This window comes from Phlebotomus papatasi, chromosome 1, assembly GCF_024763615.1.
Source record: "Phlebotomus papatasi isolate M1 chromosome 1, Ppap_2.1, whole genome shotgun sequence".
NCBI lineage: Eukaryota > Metazoa > Arthropoda > Insecta > Diptera > Psychodidae > Phlebotomus > Phlebotomus papatasi.
Genome location: NC_077222.1, coordinates 94335453 through 94353003, shown reverse-complemented (window position 1 = coordinate 94353003; position 17551 = coordinate 94335453). Strand labels below are relative to the sequence as shown.

At 33.1% G+C, this 17551-nt stretch overlaps 1 protein-coding gene across 4 annotated transcripts in view; it reads left to right on the top strand.

The window, feature by feature from the left end:
* LOC129809772 (protein trachealess) overlaps positions 1–17551 on the top strand; it is a 205704-nt gene that overhangs the window by 43211 nt on the left and 144942 nt on the right. For all 4 annotated transcript variants that reach the window (XM_055859849.1, XM_055859847.1, XM_055859845.1 and 1 more), the window contains exon 2: positions 5163–5195. In XM_055859849.1, coding sequence (XP_055715824.1) covers positions 5163–5195 — 33 coding nt within the window. The remainder of the gene's footprint in view (positions 1–5162; positions 5196–17551) is intronic.

Genomic DNA, 17551 nt, shown 5'->3' with positions numbered 1-17551 from the left:
GTAGAGAAAGAAAAGGCTTCACATACAGATATCACAAGAGATCTAATATACAAAGTGTCGTAAATTTCAGTGCAAAATAGCATTAAATTTTACTATCAAAGTGGCAAGTAATGCTCATTTTGCCTTGTGAATTATTTTGCTAAAAGGAGAAATGAATTTTAATTAAATGCTTCCACGCAGTAGTGTTTTATTGAATGTCTCGAAGACGAGTCACGTACACTAATATTTCCTGCAATGTTCACTGATCTTTTTCAATTGCTCCACTCCACTGAGATTCATGTCATGAGCATCAATTGATGTTTCAAGCAATTGATTAGGAATTACTGATGATTGTTCAATCAACTTCTGCTGAAGATGCTTAAGAAATGCAAAGAGATTTAAGAAATTTCTGTAAAAAGGAAGATTCCTGGGAGATCTATATTTTATTTTTTATCTAAGAATGAATTTAAGTAATTTAAGTAATTAGGAATTAAAATCTACCTCATTAAAATTTAAAGTTCATAATATAGTACAATAGGGTAAATGTCCTAATTCAAAACCATTTCCAGACGCTTTAACTTTGATAGAAGATTTAACACATTAAGTTTATTTTTTCTGAAGAGAATGACATAAATTTGCTCCATGACTCTTCTAGAATGTTACTATTTAGTGAAAATTCTTTAGATATAATTTGAAAACTTATTAAATACAAGAAAAACACGCGAGCGTAAAATACTTCTATTGGAAACATATTAATCCAAATGGAGACAAGGGAAAGTTTCTAATTGGAGACAAACAGTGTAACTAAAACCGCGACGAAAGGCTTCAAAAACCTTGTTGAGTTGCTCCTAAGTGCAGGATTTGTTCTTACTCCTGGCCTTTTTTCCTTTCCCATCTAAAACAATAAGAAAATCTCTCCAAAAAATTATATTTCTGGGGTTTCCTATTGAAGCATTTTTTCACACACTTCAGAAAAACCCTTTTTGTTCACGAAATAGGTAATTGTTTCATTTGAAAACTTCACGTACCGTTAACAATAAAGATTAGCACTTAATTTAACTAAAATTAGCCAGAACTATGAAATAAATTTTTAAACAAAATGAATAAACAACAGTCACTTTATTGTGTTTTTCATTGGAAAACATGGTCAATCGATGAAAAATTCGATGGGGAAAAGGTACACTTTTAATTTTTCTGAGAAATTAACAAAAGGTACACTTTTAATTTTTCTGAGAAATTAACAAATTAATATTTGTGAATATGAATGGATTTTCGCTCTATTTGGAGCAAAATTAACTAAATAATGAAACTGTGGTATAAAAAATATATAAAGAAATTTTTCATTGCTTATATATGTATTTTGTGAAAAACATGATTGAATGAGAATGATAATATTTCACTTATTTACTTTAAATAAATAGTAGTTTCCTTAACATTCTTTCTAAGGAAAAACAAAACATTTCACTACTTAATTGTACCCCTGACTAATTCTACTCCCGTCTCCTTTACTCCGTTTTAAGCATTATACAAACTATAATCAATGATCACCTATAAGAGACGACGTATTTAATTACGTAATTACCACAATCCAGGTTTGAAAAATTAGAAATAAGATGACTAAAAAATATATCGAATTCTATAGGCAATTTAATTAATTATTCAAATTAATTCTAAGATTGATTTTTAGTTATTTAAATCTTTAGCCATTAAGGAAAAGCTGACAGATCGGAAACTTTAATGTGTCAATTTTTAACGCATAATTGATGATTTTCCATCAATTATCTCCTAATTTAAAATACAAAAAATACATCATTGAAAAGCATCAGCTATCGGCGGTGTTCCTCGAATCGTCAGATTAATAATATGTATATAATAATAATAAAAAAATAAAATGAATTTTTAAAATTATCTGCTACTTTTTACCACTTAACTCTCACAAGAATGTACTGCAATTACTTAGATTTAATTTATAAAACCAATTTTCAGTGAGACACTTGCTCAAATTCGTAACGATCCGAGGTACAGAGTGCAACTTTGCAATTATACCTACTTTTTATTTTATTTTGTTGTAGATATTAAAAATTCAAGTGCATACATACAGTTAGACAAATAACTAATTAGTATCCACAAAAATACCAAATAGTATTTTGAGGCTGGCATTTTCAATTAAATACGAAGCATGTTTCTTTACATTCCGATCCGTGGTGCTCTTCCCTTATTTAAGATAAATTATAAATGACCAAATTCTTGAAGTTGTCTTTAATATTAATGCTAATCTCTTGGATTTTCAAACTAAGAATTAAATGGATTGTGGAAACTGCTCTCTCTCTCTTAGAGTTCGAGCAGTTAAAATCTTTAGATATATATGAGGGGGTATTTTCGGTATGAAGCAGCGAAAAAGTTGTCATCCTAAAAGGAAAACAGATTCTCGGTTTTGCCCACAGCTTTCGGTCCCGATATAGACCTTTTTCAGTAGCCATATTGGAACCGAAAACTCCGGGTCAGACCAAAAAAGTGTTTTCCTTTTATGACAATTTTTTCGCTGGCAATGACTGGAGATACTTCCTATCAAGAAGATCAAGCCAGTTCACATCGTTCAGATAAAAATTCTTAATTTAAATATTAAAATTTACACTTTATTCATCTAATACGGTTTTAAGACTAAAGGTTTAGCCTAGTTCTTGAAGGACTCACATTTCTAAATAAGAGGCAATTTGAGTCACTTTACAAAAAATAATGAATAATTCGGCTTTAATATCAAATCTTGAGTCAAGATTTTCTCAACAATCCTACCTTGATAAGAAGTTAGAATAGTTAAACCACACAAGTTTCTTGCTAAACTTATGAGTTTTAAATTGGAGGTTTAGTCTAGTTCCTGAAGGTCTCTAAATTGTGAAGAACAACCAATTTTAGTAGTTTTTTAAAATAAAATGGATCATTTCTTCTTCATATTCAATCCCAAAAAAAAAATTTCCCAAAAATCATGTCGGAATAGCAAAAATAGAACTTAAGCTATTGTAAAGTAGTAGTAAAGATAAAAGTATTGTTTATTATTTGCAATTAAATAGGGGGAGGTGGGGCTGCTTTGAGCTGTGGGGCTAAATTGTTATACGACTTTTTCGCTTATTTCTAAATCAAGTTGGTCCTTACAATTATCTTATTTAGATAGACAATTGTTTTCTCTATTCAAATTACATCATGTTAAAACCCAGTTTCCTTTGGAAATATGCGAAAAAAATCGTATAACAATGTAGCCCCAATTCCCCCTATTAAAAGTCTTTATTTTCCACAATTTCCAATTAACAGAACTTCTATGGATGAGCTTAAACACAAATAAATACAATAAATTGGTTCTTTTCCCAATGTTCTTACATACAAGAGATAAAATCGTGTTTCTAATTGAGTTTTTAGGGGTCTATAAGTTAAACCCGGTTCTTGGCTAAGGATTTTAATTTTCAAACGGCAAGCAATGTTACTTAATTTTAAAAGCCTATAATTTTAAACACCATATATCACCATTCCTAGTGAAAATCATTCTAAAAATCTCGTTTCATGAATTTTTAAAGAGACTTATTCTCCGATTCAAAAACCAATTCAAAATTTTTAAAGGTAAAAGTTTTGCTTCAACTTTTTCAAACCTCAAATCCAAAAAATTGAGTATCGTAATTTTTGTTTAGAATAAGAATATTAAGAGCAGAATCACATTGACAGTAAAATGCTTACCGTATTTCGGTAATTTACGCATTTCCTTTGAAATTATTTGGCAAATTCTCGATTACCGTATTACCTTATCCTCATACTCGGCGGCACTATGTGAAAATAATATCAAAAAATTGAAGAAATAAATCGAAAATGCGATAAACGCTGAGCCAAAAAAACTGTACGATTAATTTCTCTTACAGTTTTTTCTGCTCACCGTTTATCGAATTTTTGTTTTATTTATTCAATTTTCTTATATAATTTTCACATATAGTGCCACTGAGGATGAGATAAGGTAATATGGTAATGGAAAATTTTCGTAAGAATTGCAATGAAAATGCATAAATTAACGAAATACGGTGAGGCTACGGCGAGTGTTTTATTGTCAATGTGATTCTGCCTTAAAGCGGGGGTGTAAATGGCCTATATATCAACTATGTAAATTTATATATCATCCATATGATAATGCAGTTAGAGCCATTTTAAGGATTCACTATTTCGTTTTCCAAATCGTCTGTAAACGGTGATCAGAATTCCATTAACATAAAAGTTTTGGTGATATTTTCTCACACATATTTTCTAGGCTACTTCTGAACATAACCTCAAATTCCAATGTAAGTTGTCGATCAACAAATATAACCTTTCATAAGTTGAAAGGGTATCCAAAAGTATTAAGCACGGTTTAATCACAATCACAATGATGATAAATTATTTTTAGGCTTAATCCTCAATTTGCTTAGATATGTTATCTTGTTTCTCAAAATTTATTAACAATAAATACAATTGTTGTTAAACTATAACCTAAATCCCCTAAATTACCAAGAAAATAATTATATGATTTTCGCAATAAATTTCCCTGATTAACTGGTAATTTAACATAACGCAATTCCAATGACAGTGTGAATTATACCATTACGAACAGATATAATTCCAATGCATATAATTATTGCGATAATGTGTTATTTAAACAGATAATGGTAGTTTTCCATTTGAAATCACTACTCATGTGCAGAAAAATGAAGCAGCATGCAATTTTCCCCTTCGGAAGAATCACAGAATCTTACAAGAAGTCTCAATGAGATCGCATAAAGACAAGCCCGGAGGAACCTCCAAAGCGAATCACATATTAAATTACATAAATTTTCTACACCTTCGCCGACGTGTGTAGAATTCAATTTTCTCACTCTCAAACCACCGATTTGGCTCTTTTGCTGGTTGGATTTCTGTGGGATGAAGAACTGGTGTCTTTTGGGGCTGGTAGATGATGGTGGCTCGCGTATGATCGTTTGCATCAATTACCACGGTAATTGTTATGTGAGGATGATTTTGCTATCTCACTCACATTCGCCAAATACGTAATTTATTTTATGTTATTCTTTTTATTCTCTCCTCCCGCTGCAAAAATTATATCATCGCAAAAATTAATAATTGTTGCGGTTGTAAGGCTGATAATGATTTTTTTTTCTCTCTCGTCTTTCTTGCAGATATCGCGAGGATGCCCTCTGCTGGACAGACAGGTGAGTTTGTGATTTCTGTTGGAATAAAAAATAGTAGCAAATCTTCATCTTCCGCAGAGCTTATAATGTCAATCTCAATCCCAATCTCCGGATGGCGTGTGTAGAATCCCTGTGAAAACCATATTCAATTATGATTTACATTTTCACCCATTCCGTATTCATGGGCAATCCCTGGGCTGTATGCGTGTGTTTTGTGCTCCCTGAGCAATGGATGAGATGTCTGTCACTAATTTGCAATTTGCATATCGGCCAATCACTGTTGTCCACTGCTTGTGCGCCTCTCGAATGCCTGAAAGCCCCCTTGGCGGACTCCCTCAACTGGAGTGGCATCCGGGGGCCGCGTTTTCTTTGTTTAACCAGCATCGCGCGCGCGCGCGGACGGGGTAATCACTGGGTGCCCCCGCAAGAGGACAATTGAGGCTGGCATGCATTCGGAATTGAGTAAATCATTGCCCCGTGACTTTGGATACACAGATATTTTATGTGTGGCCAACATTGAGGGCTGAGTTTGTGGGGATTTGTCCAGGCGAGGGGTGAATAAATCAATGAATAGACTTGATAGTATTTCAAAGCTCTTTTTGGGGCACGTTCCATGTTCATTAGAAGAGAAATAGATTTTTGTACTAAAATATTTATCACGTGGTTTAAGGAATAAATACTTTATAAATTTTACAATTTTAGTATTAAAAGTCAATGACCAAAGACGAAACAATATTGTTAAAAATTCAACAAATTTAAATCACTTAGAGAGAATGGGGCAAATATATTCTACACAGATTTTTTTTGTAAATTGTTTGTAAATCTTTGTGAAGTCAAATGAAAATTTAGAAAATTCTGAATCATTTAATAAAATAATAAGTTTGTAAAAGTTTGTGTTCTTCTCATAAACATTCCTCATAAAGTTATCTATTCGAATTGAACAATTTTGCTTTTTAACAAACGTTCGTTTTCATTTTGTCATTTGTTCGTGTAACGAAACTTTTTGAACAACTGGCAAAATAACGCAAAAAATTGTGCTACTTTGAAAAATAATAAAAGTTTTGTCTTTTTAACAAGACAAGTTTGTTAAAAGTATGTTTTCCATACGGAATATGGAAAAATTTTGTCAAATCGGCAGCCAACCGATCATGCGAAAAGTTTGTCAAAAGGATGTTTTTCCGTATATGATACGAAGAAAGTTTTGTCAAACAGTGAAACAAAACATATTTTTAACAAAATGTTAACAACATCCGATTGGACATATTTGTATGGAGTAAATCATACATTTAATATTCACAGTGTAGCGATTGATAGAAAAATGCTGAATAGCAAATACTGTATCATATTTTGCACTGATTTTGGAAAAATAAAGTAGTTATGTTGGAGAAGTCAACCAATGCGTTTCACTGAAAGCGATGGATACGATATATAATATATTACACACCTTTTATTTAACCCTTTCGGGACTAGAACATATGCTGTAAGCAAATTTCCTGATTGCTTGATAAAAAAAAATATCTAGCACAGGAATTAATTTAGGTCCTACAAAAAATATCCTACATTTGAGCATATATATAGTAAGTAATCATCCAACAAGAATCGGATTTTTATCAATTCTAAAGAGTTAAAAAACACCGTTTTCCCAGAACGTCCATGTTTTCCTTTGGGTACGTGAAGTTTCAAAAGAGACGAAAGATTTATGTAATTGATGATGATTTAAAACACGGATTATGACCTATGTTTGGATTTATTCACTTTTTACTTCATACGACGTTTCGGAGATGTTTGCCTCCTTCTTCAGATATGGAGATAATTAGGATAAATCGGGTAACAAGGGATTATTGATACTACCACTTTACAAAGAGTTATGTAATATACGAACATTTCCGAATCCGAATACATGTATGTAAATGAACAAAATAAATGTTCGCTAAAACAATATGTAAAAAAATTTATGTGGAATGTATTAATGTTATGTACTGGATCATATAAGTTGTATTAAACATTTTATTGGTTTACCAAGTTTGTGTTTTTTAAAAACCTTTTTATAACCGGATTCAGGTCTTCCGGTGTGCGTCAGAGGCAAGTTTTTTTCCTCAATTAAAAACTCAAATTTTTCTCCAAAGCTTTCGACCCTTGGTAAGGGCTTTTCTTCGTGGGCCAATTTAGGATTAGCGATTGAGATTATTCATTTTTTATTACGTAATTTATTTAACTCATGCGTAAGTTACTGTTGTTCATTGCAGAATTATAAAATAATTCTAAAATTATGTGAGATAAAGTAGGACAGTTCGCTGCAATTTCTACACACAGAAATAAATTTTGAGGCTCCAGAAGAACAAATAAAATCATTCCAAGTCCAAACCATTTTAAATATTTATAAGGACAATTGAGCACTCCTCTGGTTTACTGTATATTTATTTATTTAAACATTTTCATTGTTACAAGGAATAGAGAGTTAAATTATTTTAGAGGGGCAAGTGCTCTCCTTTCAAACGTTCATGCCCTCGAATAATGTGAATTTTCTTTTAGTTTTCCTAAGAGACTTACACATTTCTATTAAATATTAGTTGGCTTTTCATTAATTGTTGATAAAGAAATAAAAATTGTATAAAGCAATAGTTACTTATTGAAATCTTGGATTTTTCTCGTTAAAATTAATAAATAAGTAAAATCTACTGTAGAACAAATAAATAAATGCATTATGGCTCAATAAAAACAATTTCAAAGTAAAAGCTCGATGAAAATAAACTAACTTTGATACATCATTTCGACTTTATTTTAAAAAAATTTTTATAATAAATTATCGCGATTGGCGTTCTTTTTTAGAAGCTTTTTGTATAATGTATGTATGTTACGTGATAAGGCAATGGAGGACAAAGAAGCCGAGGGAGGACTTACTGGCTACATCTTTTATATACTTTTGACCGCGGAAATTGGGTGATGACTATGGTAAGATGGGGTAATTCGGAATCATGTCTATTTTGGAATTTTGAGATTTTCTCACTGTTCCAGATGGTTAAAGAGAAAAAGGAAACCACGAAGAAGTACAAGATTTTACATTTAAGTTCAAGAGTATTATATACTTCTTCGCCGTTTTTTTTTCCTTTTTCCCTCTAAAACTGTTAAGAAATTTCAAAGTTCCAAATTAGATATGATTCCAAATTACCCTATCTTAACCTATTTTTTGTTAATTGCAGTACAGATCATTAAAAAGTATTCTAAAACATTCGACTACATAACTTATCGAGTGGCAATCCTTGTAATACGGAGACCGATGATTATGTTTGAATGCATACACTGAGAAAGAAAAAAGGGTGCGATTAACTTTCGTTCCTCTTAACTTTAACACTTTTCAGGTGTAAAAATATATCAACATTTTTTAATGTTAATTTTACACCTTATTAAGGATAAAATTAACATGAAGAAGGGTACCTTTAACTCCTAATACACATAAAAAGGGTAATATTTACACCGATTTTGGATCAATACTGCAGGGTAAAATAAACATTTCCGGAATGTTATTTTAACTTTTTCGGATTTCTCTCACTCAGTATATTGGTGTTAACACATAAAATACTAGAAATCTCCATATAAGTCTGAAACGGGGCGTAATCTAAAATCTATTTTGGGTTAAGGGTTATGTAGGTTTTTTGGTAAATCGCAAATCGCGCGGATTGTTGCTCTAAAAATCGTAGTTTGTGCAATTTTAATTTAAAGAACCCATTTTAGAAGATCAATTAGATTTATTGTGGAAAACTCTTGAAATATTTAGTTTTTCTTCTTTGAGGTCAATCAATGGACAAACTTTATTCAATCTGTCTTCCAATGACTCTAATTGATCATCTGGTTTATCTCGTCAATCCACTTACAAAATCCCAATATTTTGCATAATTGATTATGCATTATTTATTGATTGACCATTTATTCAAGGCCTTCAAGGCACTTGAGAAGATTTAAAGTAAGAATTAATATACTTAGGAAAATTGAAATGTGAAACCAGTTGCAGAAGTTTGGGTAATTTGGAAGTTTCTGCACGAGTTACTGACCCCTTGTATCGTTTGTACTTTACCATGTGCCAGACTCGTGCTGAAGCTCATGTCATTCTTTTTCCGTAAACCTTTTGTTTCTTGTAACAACTGGAAAGATGAATTTCACCAACAACGACTTTCTACTGTGACACGTTCAATTTGCATTCTGGAGAATGCCCAAATTGATGGAGATCAATCTTTGGGCGCGATCTTCATCGATCTTCTCGATTCTCGCGCTGTTTTGAGGTGTAAAGATGGAAGGAATCTTTCTCCTTGGGAATCTCTTATAGAGATTTTTTAAAAGAAGATGGTTGGGGTTGAAATTGCGAAAAATCAATTCAGCATCAGCACAAAAATGTGGTGCAGTTGAGGAGCTGGTTTTTTTTTGTGTACGGGTTGGGGCAGGAAGAAGTTTCTCGCGGTGTTGTCTTTGATATTGGTCAGAGTTGGAAATATAGGTTTGAAAAAGAGTGAGATTGAGTGAGTGATGTGTACACGAAAAATGATAATGAGGCACACACGGAGTGTCCAGGAGATTTTCTTCCGAGAGAGCCCCAAGACGACTGTCTCAGTCAGTGGTCCAATCTTCGTGTCCCATTTATGGTCTTCCAATATTTTCTGTACACGTCCTCAAGTTCATCTGTGGAAGTTAATGACTTCATTTGGAAATATTGTGTGAAGTTACTCCAGTTAATTTTTTTGCTGATCTCCCGCACAGCCACAGTTTTCAGATCTTCAAATGGTTAAGACACTCTTGGGCAGAGTTTATTAGCTTAGATTGCAATTGATCATTGAAAAGTGACTAGTTTTTTTTTCATCTGCCAAAGTCATCTCCTATTTGGTCCTTTCACCATTTCTTCAGAAGGGCACTTGTGCCATACGTATAAGTCCAGCAACTTGGCATGGGGATATAATGATGAAGAAGCTGAGGAATTCAATTTCCATGAGTGAATTTTTAAGCCTCCCATAGACGGACTTGGGTGAGATTGCTTTGGGATGAGCAATTTGCGAGGCGATTGAGGAATTTCCAACGTCCTCATTGTTTCATCTTCTCTGGGGTTTTGTGCGAGGAGACGAAAAAGCAAAACTTCTGTATCAATTTGACCGCACATACATTGCCAATAGTGCAAGAAGATGAACAAAAAGTCCCACACCGAGCAATCTCCACAAGAAGAAAATTCAAGGGATCACAGAGCGAAGCCAATCAAAGTCCTCACCAGGCTGTTATACCCATGCAGCAAAAATGATCATGCGGCAGAATTGACGGATGCCCGAGATGCAATGCAGGGCGTTCTGCCCGGTAGAAGAACGAGAGAGGAGAGATTCGTAAAGCAGAGGGAAGTCAAAGAGATTTCACTCCAATATACTCCTATAGCACAAACACACAATTTGCACACAATACGCGAATGCCAATCGACCCGGTGTTTAACGAGAGATAGACACTCAACCGGCATCCCAGTGGCTCCCAAAACTCCGACCCCAGAGCCCCCGAAGCACTTACAATGTATATTTTTTTTTTCATCTGCGCGCCCCACAAGTCCGCTAGAGCACGTAATTGACATCATAAATTTTCCCACCCATGGCAAACTCCCTTGGCAAGATGGGCATTTCATAACTGGTCGCCCTCAAGCTCCTGTGCTTTTTTTGCCACGCTGATGATCCTCACCGGGCACGATTTTGCCGAGTCGCGAGGCATCAAAGTTTGAGGGCCAGAGCACAAATCAATCTGCCGTGCGACATCTCGTCTGCCCCGAGAAATCCTAAGGAATCTATGGGCAGGGGATTGAAGAGGCAAGAACAACACGTCAAATTGACTGGTGTTCAGCGTCATTTGGGCTGTACCTCACCCACCCCACCTCCACCTTCCACACTCTGGTGAGCAGGAATAGCATGTCCGGAAAATAAGGAGTAAATAAAAACTTGCTTCAAAAATCCTAACAAAAGTTTCTTGGATATTGTTATCGTTGTTATCTCTCTATTTGCGTTTTATCTGGGGATGGATTCCGAACACTTAAGCGACCCCAAGGGTTTCGTTATAAATGACCTAATTGAAGCAGCACCGGCTACCGTCAGCTAAATGTTGTATCTTCTAATAAGTTCACATTGTATAGGGGAGACTGGGGCAAAAAGTTACAAAACGAATATTTTATTTTTTTTACAAGCTACTCGAGCGCTTCAAAAATTCCTAATTAGCGCAGTTTTATAGGAAATTTACCGCTCTAAAACTTTGTGAAAGTAATTTTCCTATATTTTGTAAGGAAATACGTTTATCGAGTCAATTTCTAAAAGGTAATTTTGTGACTATTCTCAAAAATGCTGGGGCAAATAGTACCAGACATGGGGGTATTATCATATTTTGATTCGCTTCATTGCAGGCTTCCGTAAATTTGAAAAATACCTAGAGGACATATTTTCATAGAAAATTTATTCATCTACACCTTTGTAAAACACCGTTTTCTCTGCGAGAAAAGTGAGAAATAAGAACGCTTTTCAAGCTATTTTAGAAAAAAAAAACACACAAAAGACTGCAAATCGTTTGACCAATACAAACAACAACCGGCGAGACATGGTAATGACGTTTCCTTTCGCCGTAAGACATCAGAAATTGCTTCGTTTTTTTGTTACTGTTTGCTCTATGCATTTTGTTACTTTTTACCCCAAGAGGCCATTTTTAATAAAAGGATTTCTGGAGAAAAGAACTTTTGTGAAATTCTAAAATAGATAGCGGATTCGTATTCAAAAAATCCAAATTATTTAGAAAATATTCACCAGTGCATCAATTTTGGAAAATAAGTAGGTAATAATTGTTGTCTTCTGCAAGGAAAATATTTCAAAAATAGGGCGAAAAATTTCGATATTTTTTATTTTCTAAATTCCTTGTTCGAATTCTAAGAAACTTACGACATTGAAGAAAGTCTATGGAGGCTATCTATAGAAAAAAAATTGAGCCGCTATCTTTTTTACCTTGGAAGATATTGAATTTTGAATTTTTCGATCTGTGACTTTTTTCCCCAGTCTCCCCTACACATGTTCATATATTCAGCGTATTAAGCTGTATTTTAGTTCAGGAGAATTCTCGTTAAATTTTTTCGTGCGACTTTCTCACATTAGGTCTAGAAACTTATTTATTTTATTAAATTTATTATTTTATTATTTTATTATTTTATTTTATTAAATTTATTATTTGTGGCATAATTTCTTGCAATTATCCAAAATTTTCTAACCGTTGTTAATATGATCATAACAAGTATGGAGCCCAAATGTTATTATTATTTGGGTTTATTAGATTAGGGGGAGGTGAGGCTATTTTGAGCTGTGTCCTTATAATTATTCTATTATTCCTGGCCTTTTCTCTTTTACTATCTAAAACAATAGGAAAATCTCTCCAAAAAATCATATTTTCGGGGTTTCCTATTGAAGAATTAGCAGACACTTCATAAAAACCATTTTTGTTCACGAAATGGGTAATTATTTCATTTGAAATCTTCACGTACCATTAACAAAAGAGATTAGCACTTAATTTAACTAAAATTAGCCAGAAATATGACATAAATGTTAAACAAAACGAATAAACAACAGTTATCTCATTGTGTTTTTCATTGGAAAACATGGTCGATCTATGAAAAATTCGATGGTGAAAAGGTACACTTTTAATTTTTCTGAGAAATTAACAAATTAAAATTTGTGAATATATCCATTCATATTCATTAATTTTATTTGGAGCAAAATTAACAAAATAATGAAACTATGGTATAGAAAATATATAAATATAATAATTTAGTACCGTATTTATCATGAAAACAATGACGTTTCCATTTGGAATAGAGAAACATTTCCATTTGGAGCAGGTTTTGAATTAGCTTTATTTACCCTACTGCTCTCTCCATGGAGTTCGAGCAGTAAAATATCCTAGACTAGGGTAAATTAGGGTGATTTGGAACTATTTCTGTTTTGGAATTTTTCGATTTCCTCACTATTTGAGATACACAAAACACAAAAAAAACAAGAAGAAATACTGTTCCTTTTTCCATTTTTTTTCTTACTCTTCCTGTTCTTTTATTTGTGGTCTTTTTACTCTTTGCTCATCTGAAACAGTCAGGAAATCTTGAATATTTCAAATTGGAAGTAGTTCCATAATACCTAATTTTACCCTGCGTAATGGCATTTATACTGGCAAACTCCCTACATTTGTATAGGAAAAAGTCTTCAATATGGACATATTTTTCTATAGTGTGTAGAGGACATAATACTAATTATTATTGAGTGATTCACTCGGTTCAATAAATTGCTTGTGAACCGGTAAATGATGCAAAAGTACTTTTGAGATATATAGCATCTAAGTCACGAGCACATAGCAAAGCCTTGGACACTTTGCCATCCAATAAAAAAAAGAACAAGAAAAAAACGTTTTCTTTTTAAAAAGAATTGTCTCAGCAGATTCCTTTTGTTTTCGGCTTGGAATAAAAAACAGTAAAGAATATTTCTTAATCGATTTAGACAAAGTTTGTTTTATTTAGTTTAGTTTTTTTTTAAACTCTATTTGTAATCGTCAAAGACTTATACATTCAATTACACAAAAACTTCAAACACTTTCAAACTTTCAACAGTCTTTTAAAGCTTTAGAAATCGTCTTTAAAGCCAATAAGAATTTATTTTTCAGAAAAATATTTACTGATTATATATTTTTGTTTTCTCGAAAGTTAATTTTTAACCGATTCAAACTATTTGAAAGTTTATGAGCTTGGAGTTGAAAGCTGAATAACATTTCCCGTATCGTTCAAAATCGTTCAGGAACGTGCTCTAAAAAGCTCATATTGCTATTCTGCAGTTCAGCACTAATTGTTTAGGACTAAAACAATAATTTCCAATGTTTTTATGCGTTCTAAAATCCTAGGGTAAAGTGTTTCTTCTTCTTTGATAGCGTCTATAGTTCGAATTTCCTTTAGGAAATTTAATTTTGTGTTGATAAAAGCCTTCCAAATTTAATAATGAACTAGATAAATATTTTCATTCCTAAATAGAAAAGCCAAATAGTACAAAAAGGATTACGTTAAAGACGCAAAGGATTAATGTTTAAATGTTCTTCTCATCTCACGGAGACAACATATAAAATATTGCATGATATTTTCAAAGAATTTTCTATTAGCTAATGAAAGTACCTACATACTAACCACATACCTCAACCCTATTTTAAAAAGCTCCAATCATTGAGAAAAACCATAGGATTGTTTTCTGAAAACCGGTCCTTCACCTTCGTCATCCTGCAATCTTCCAGCAAGATACATTAATAATTTTGCTCTAGAGAACAAATCAGCAACATTCAACAAATCTCCCTCATTCTCTGTGGATGCGGATGTCAACTTCGTGGAGGAAATTTGTATATGCGAAAGAATTCTCTCGTTGGATTTTTCTTTCTGACTCCTTTTTTTTTCTTCTTGTGCCCCCATCACTCTCGTCAAATCATTAAAGTTCGTTTTTACTCCCATTTAATCAGAAATATCTCTGAGTGTTGTCGATCGTTGATTTCTTGATTTCTCTCCTTGGATTTTATATGTTGACTTTTCCCCGTGGAGAACAATTACTCGACACACAAGACGACTGATTGATGCCACAGAGATTGAAGATGGAGAAAGAGATTCCTTGGGAGATGATAATCTCACGATCAACTTTTAATTGAGCGATGATATTCTGTTAATTGGTATTTGTTGATTCTTTGGGATTTGTAGGACTACAACTTCAAAGCTCATCAGAGCTTTATGTTTAAAAATGATTTTTCTGAGGTTGTTAATCATAAGAAAAATTGTTAATAAGCTTCAATTGCGATGTTATTGCATTTTCCACCTGACATTTGATTGAGTGATTGATTGGGAGTTTTCTTGATTGTTGGGGACAACAATCGAGACAGACTAATAGAGAAATGATTTCTTGAATATTATCTAATTTTTTCTCTCAATGTTCATCAACGGAGATTGTGCTTGACAAACTGGCTCAAATCTCCTTAAAAAGAGGCTTTTCTATCGGCAAGTGTCTTGGGAGGAAAAATTGGAAGTGGCTTGTGGTGCCAGGAAATCTTGGATGAGACAATATTTTTTCGCCTGAACCTTGTGTATGAGTAAATGACTTCTCATTGGAGACAATTTATGAAATTGATGTGGCGCGACTTGGTGAGACGCGCCACTTCTTTTTCATCCACGGTGCTTGTTGGTTGTCTCTCGATGATGATTTTTAAAGTCACCAACGGCACGCTTTGAGCCACACGTTGTCATATGGCCATAAATAGAGAAAACTCTTGAGCCAGTGTAGTACCTTTGAAAATCGTGAAATGAAAATTGAGAAAAAGCCGATCAACTTTTGCCGCAATGTCCGCACGACTTTTTATTCACAACACTTTGAGCAACTTTGTTCTGCGCCAACAAGAGATAAAAGCTCTGCCTTTGGTTATTTTCAGTCTGTTTACAATCAGCAACTTTTGCTTCCGTTTTGGCATTGATTGGTAATCTCTAGGAAAAATAATATTATGCTATTTATGTAATAATAAAAATTATATATTGGATACAAAGTTTTATCATCCTGATCATTAATTACTTTTTAAACATTCGTGACAATTAGAGAGTTTCTCAACATTTTATAAACACTGCTAAAATTGATTACAAATTCAAGAAAACATATATTTTTTTAAGAAATCTTTTGTCTTAGACTGATGGGATTAAAAAATATAGAAGAAATTATGTTCTGGATACACTTACGAGTAAAGTCGAGAGACGCCTTAACGTAAATTATAAATTAAAATAATGACTAGACTACAGTAGCAACAGTTTCTCACTACACTGTCTATCGGTTTCAGCCGTAATACGGGGTTCAGACATAAGGCATAGCCATATGAATTAACTTTTATAACTTCTTACCAGTCAAGATATTTTGGAAAATTTAACTAAGGATTGGAGTATTAAGGAAAAGTGACCTATAAGGTATTGAAAGAGAAATAAAATTGGTTGCCATTTAGGATTCTGAGACCTTCAGGAACTAGGCTAATCCTTTGGTCTGAAGACCGCTTAATGCCCAAGAGAGATTTACGCCTTAAGCCGAGAGATGGATTAGTCAGAAACTGATCGAAATCTAATCTAATCATTATTTTGATTATTACGTTAAGTCAGTCATGCCTCGGCTTAAGTCGTAAGTGTCTGAACATTAGAAAGACTGTCATTACTTTTTATTCTATTTGTACTTTTCAATAAAAAGCTTCAGAATTCGAAATTGAAAATAGTTACTAGCGCCACTTGCGGGAGAAAGCAGTGTCCTCACGTGGAGGAAAAGATTGCCCATATCAATAAATTCGCCCTAGAAATTTGTCTTTACTTTGCAATGAAAATATTTTCAAAAAAACAAAAGGTCTTTCGTCCTTTTTGAGATAGGTAAAATAAAAAAAAAATAGTAAAATGGGTTAATTAATATTGCAGAGCAAATTCAAAAAGATAAAAAATAAATGTGAAATTTGGGCTTAATTCAATATTTAAGCTTTTTCTAAGCTTTTAAAAATATAAAATTAAAAATATTTGTAGTTTATTTCTCTTCCTATAAAGAACTAGGGGAAATTGGGGCACCACCGAACATGGGGCTAGTACCGAACACCAATTTTTATTTCGAATTTTTATTTGGACTATCCCGACCATTTCTTCAGTGGATAAGCACCCTTATGGTTGGTATCAATGAATTCATACAGGTCTGATCCTGTAAGGTCTAATAATAATAATATAATAATTCTGGCACAACATTCCATGAAGGAACTAGGCCTCCCCGCAAGGGGATTACATATGCATTATTATTTTTTCTTGTACAGGATGAGGTTGTCAGTCCCATGGCCACGTAAAATCAAGTGCAGTAAAGCTCACTGGATGCAATTCGAACACCTTTAACGCCAGAAAAATTCCTGGTGACCTAAAGGAGATTCGAACCCGGGACACTTGCATCATAGAGCGAGTGCTCTACCACTTGACCCATTGGTGCCCCTCTAAAGTTTAATATCTAATTAGAAAAGCGAAGTGTTCGGTATTACCTCGTATTCGTTGGTGCCCCAGTTTCCCCTATATCATACACATAAAAGTATATTGTTCAAACCAAAAACAAAAAGTATTTCCTCGTTTTAATTAACCTCATTTTCGCACCCAAAATGATATTTTTCGACATCAGAAATATTTATTCTTTATTCTTACATTGTTTTCTTTAATCCAGAATTTTATTCTTAATTCTCGAATCTTTATTGTTCAAATAAACAAATCTTAAAATAATGAATAAGTAATTGCTTTCAGATTTTATTTTTTATCGCTGTTTTTCTTCTTAATTTAATTA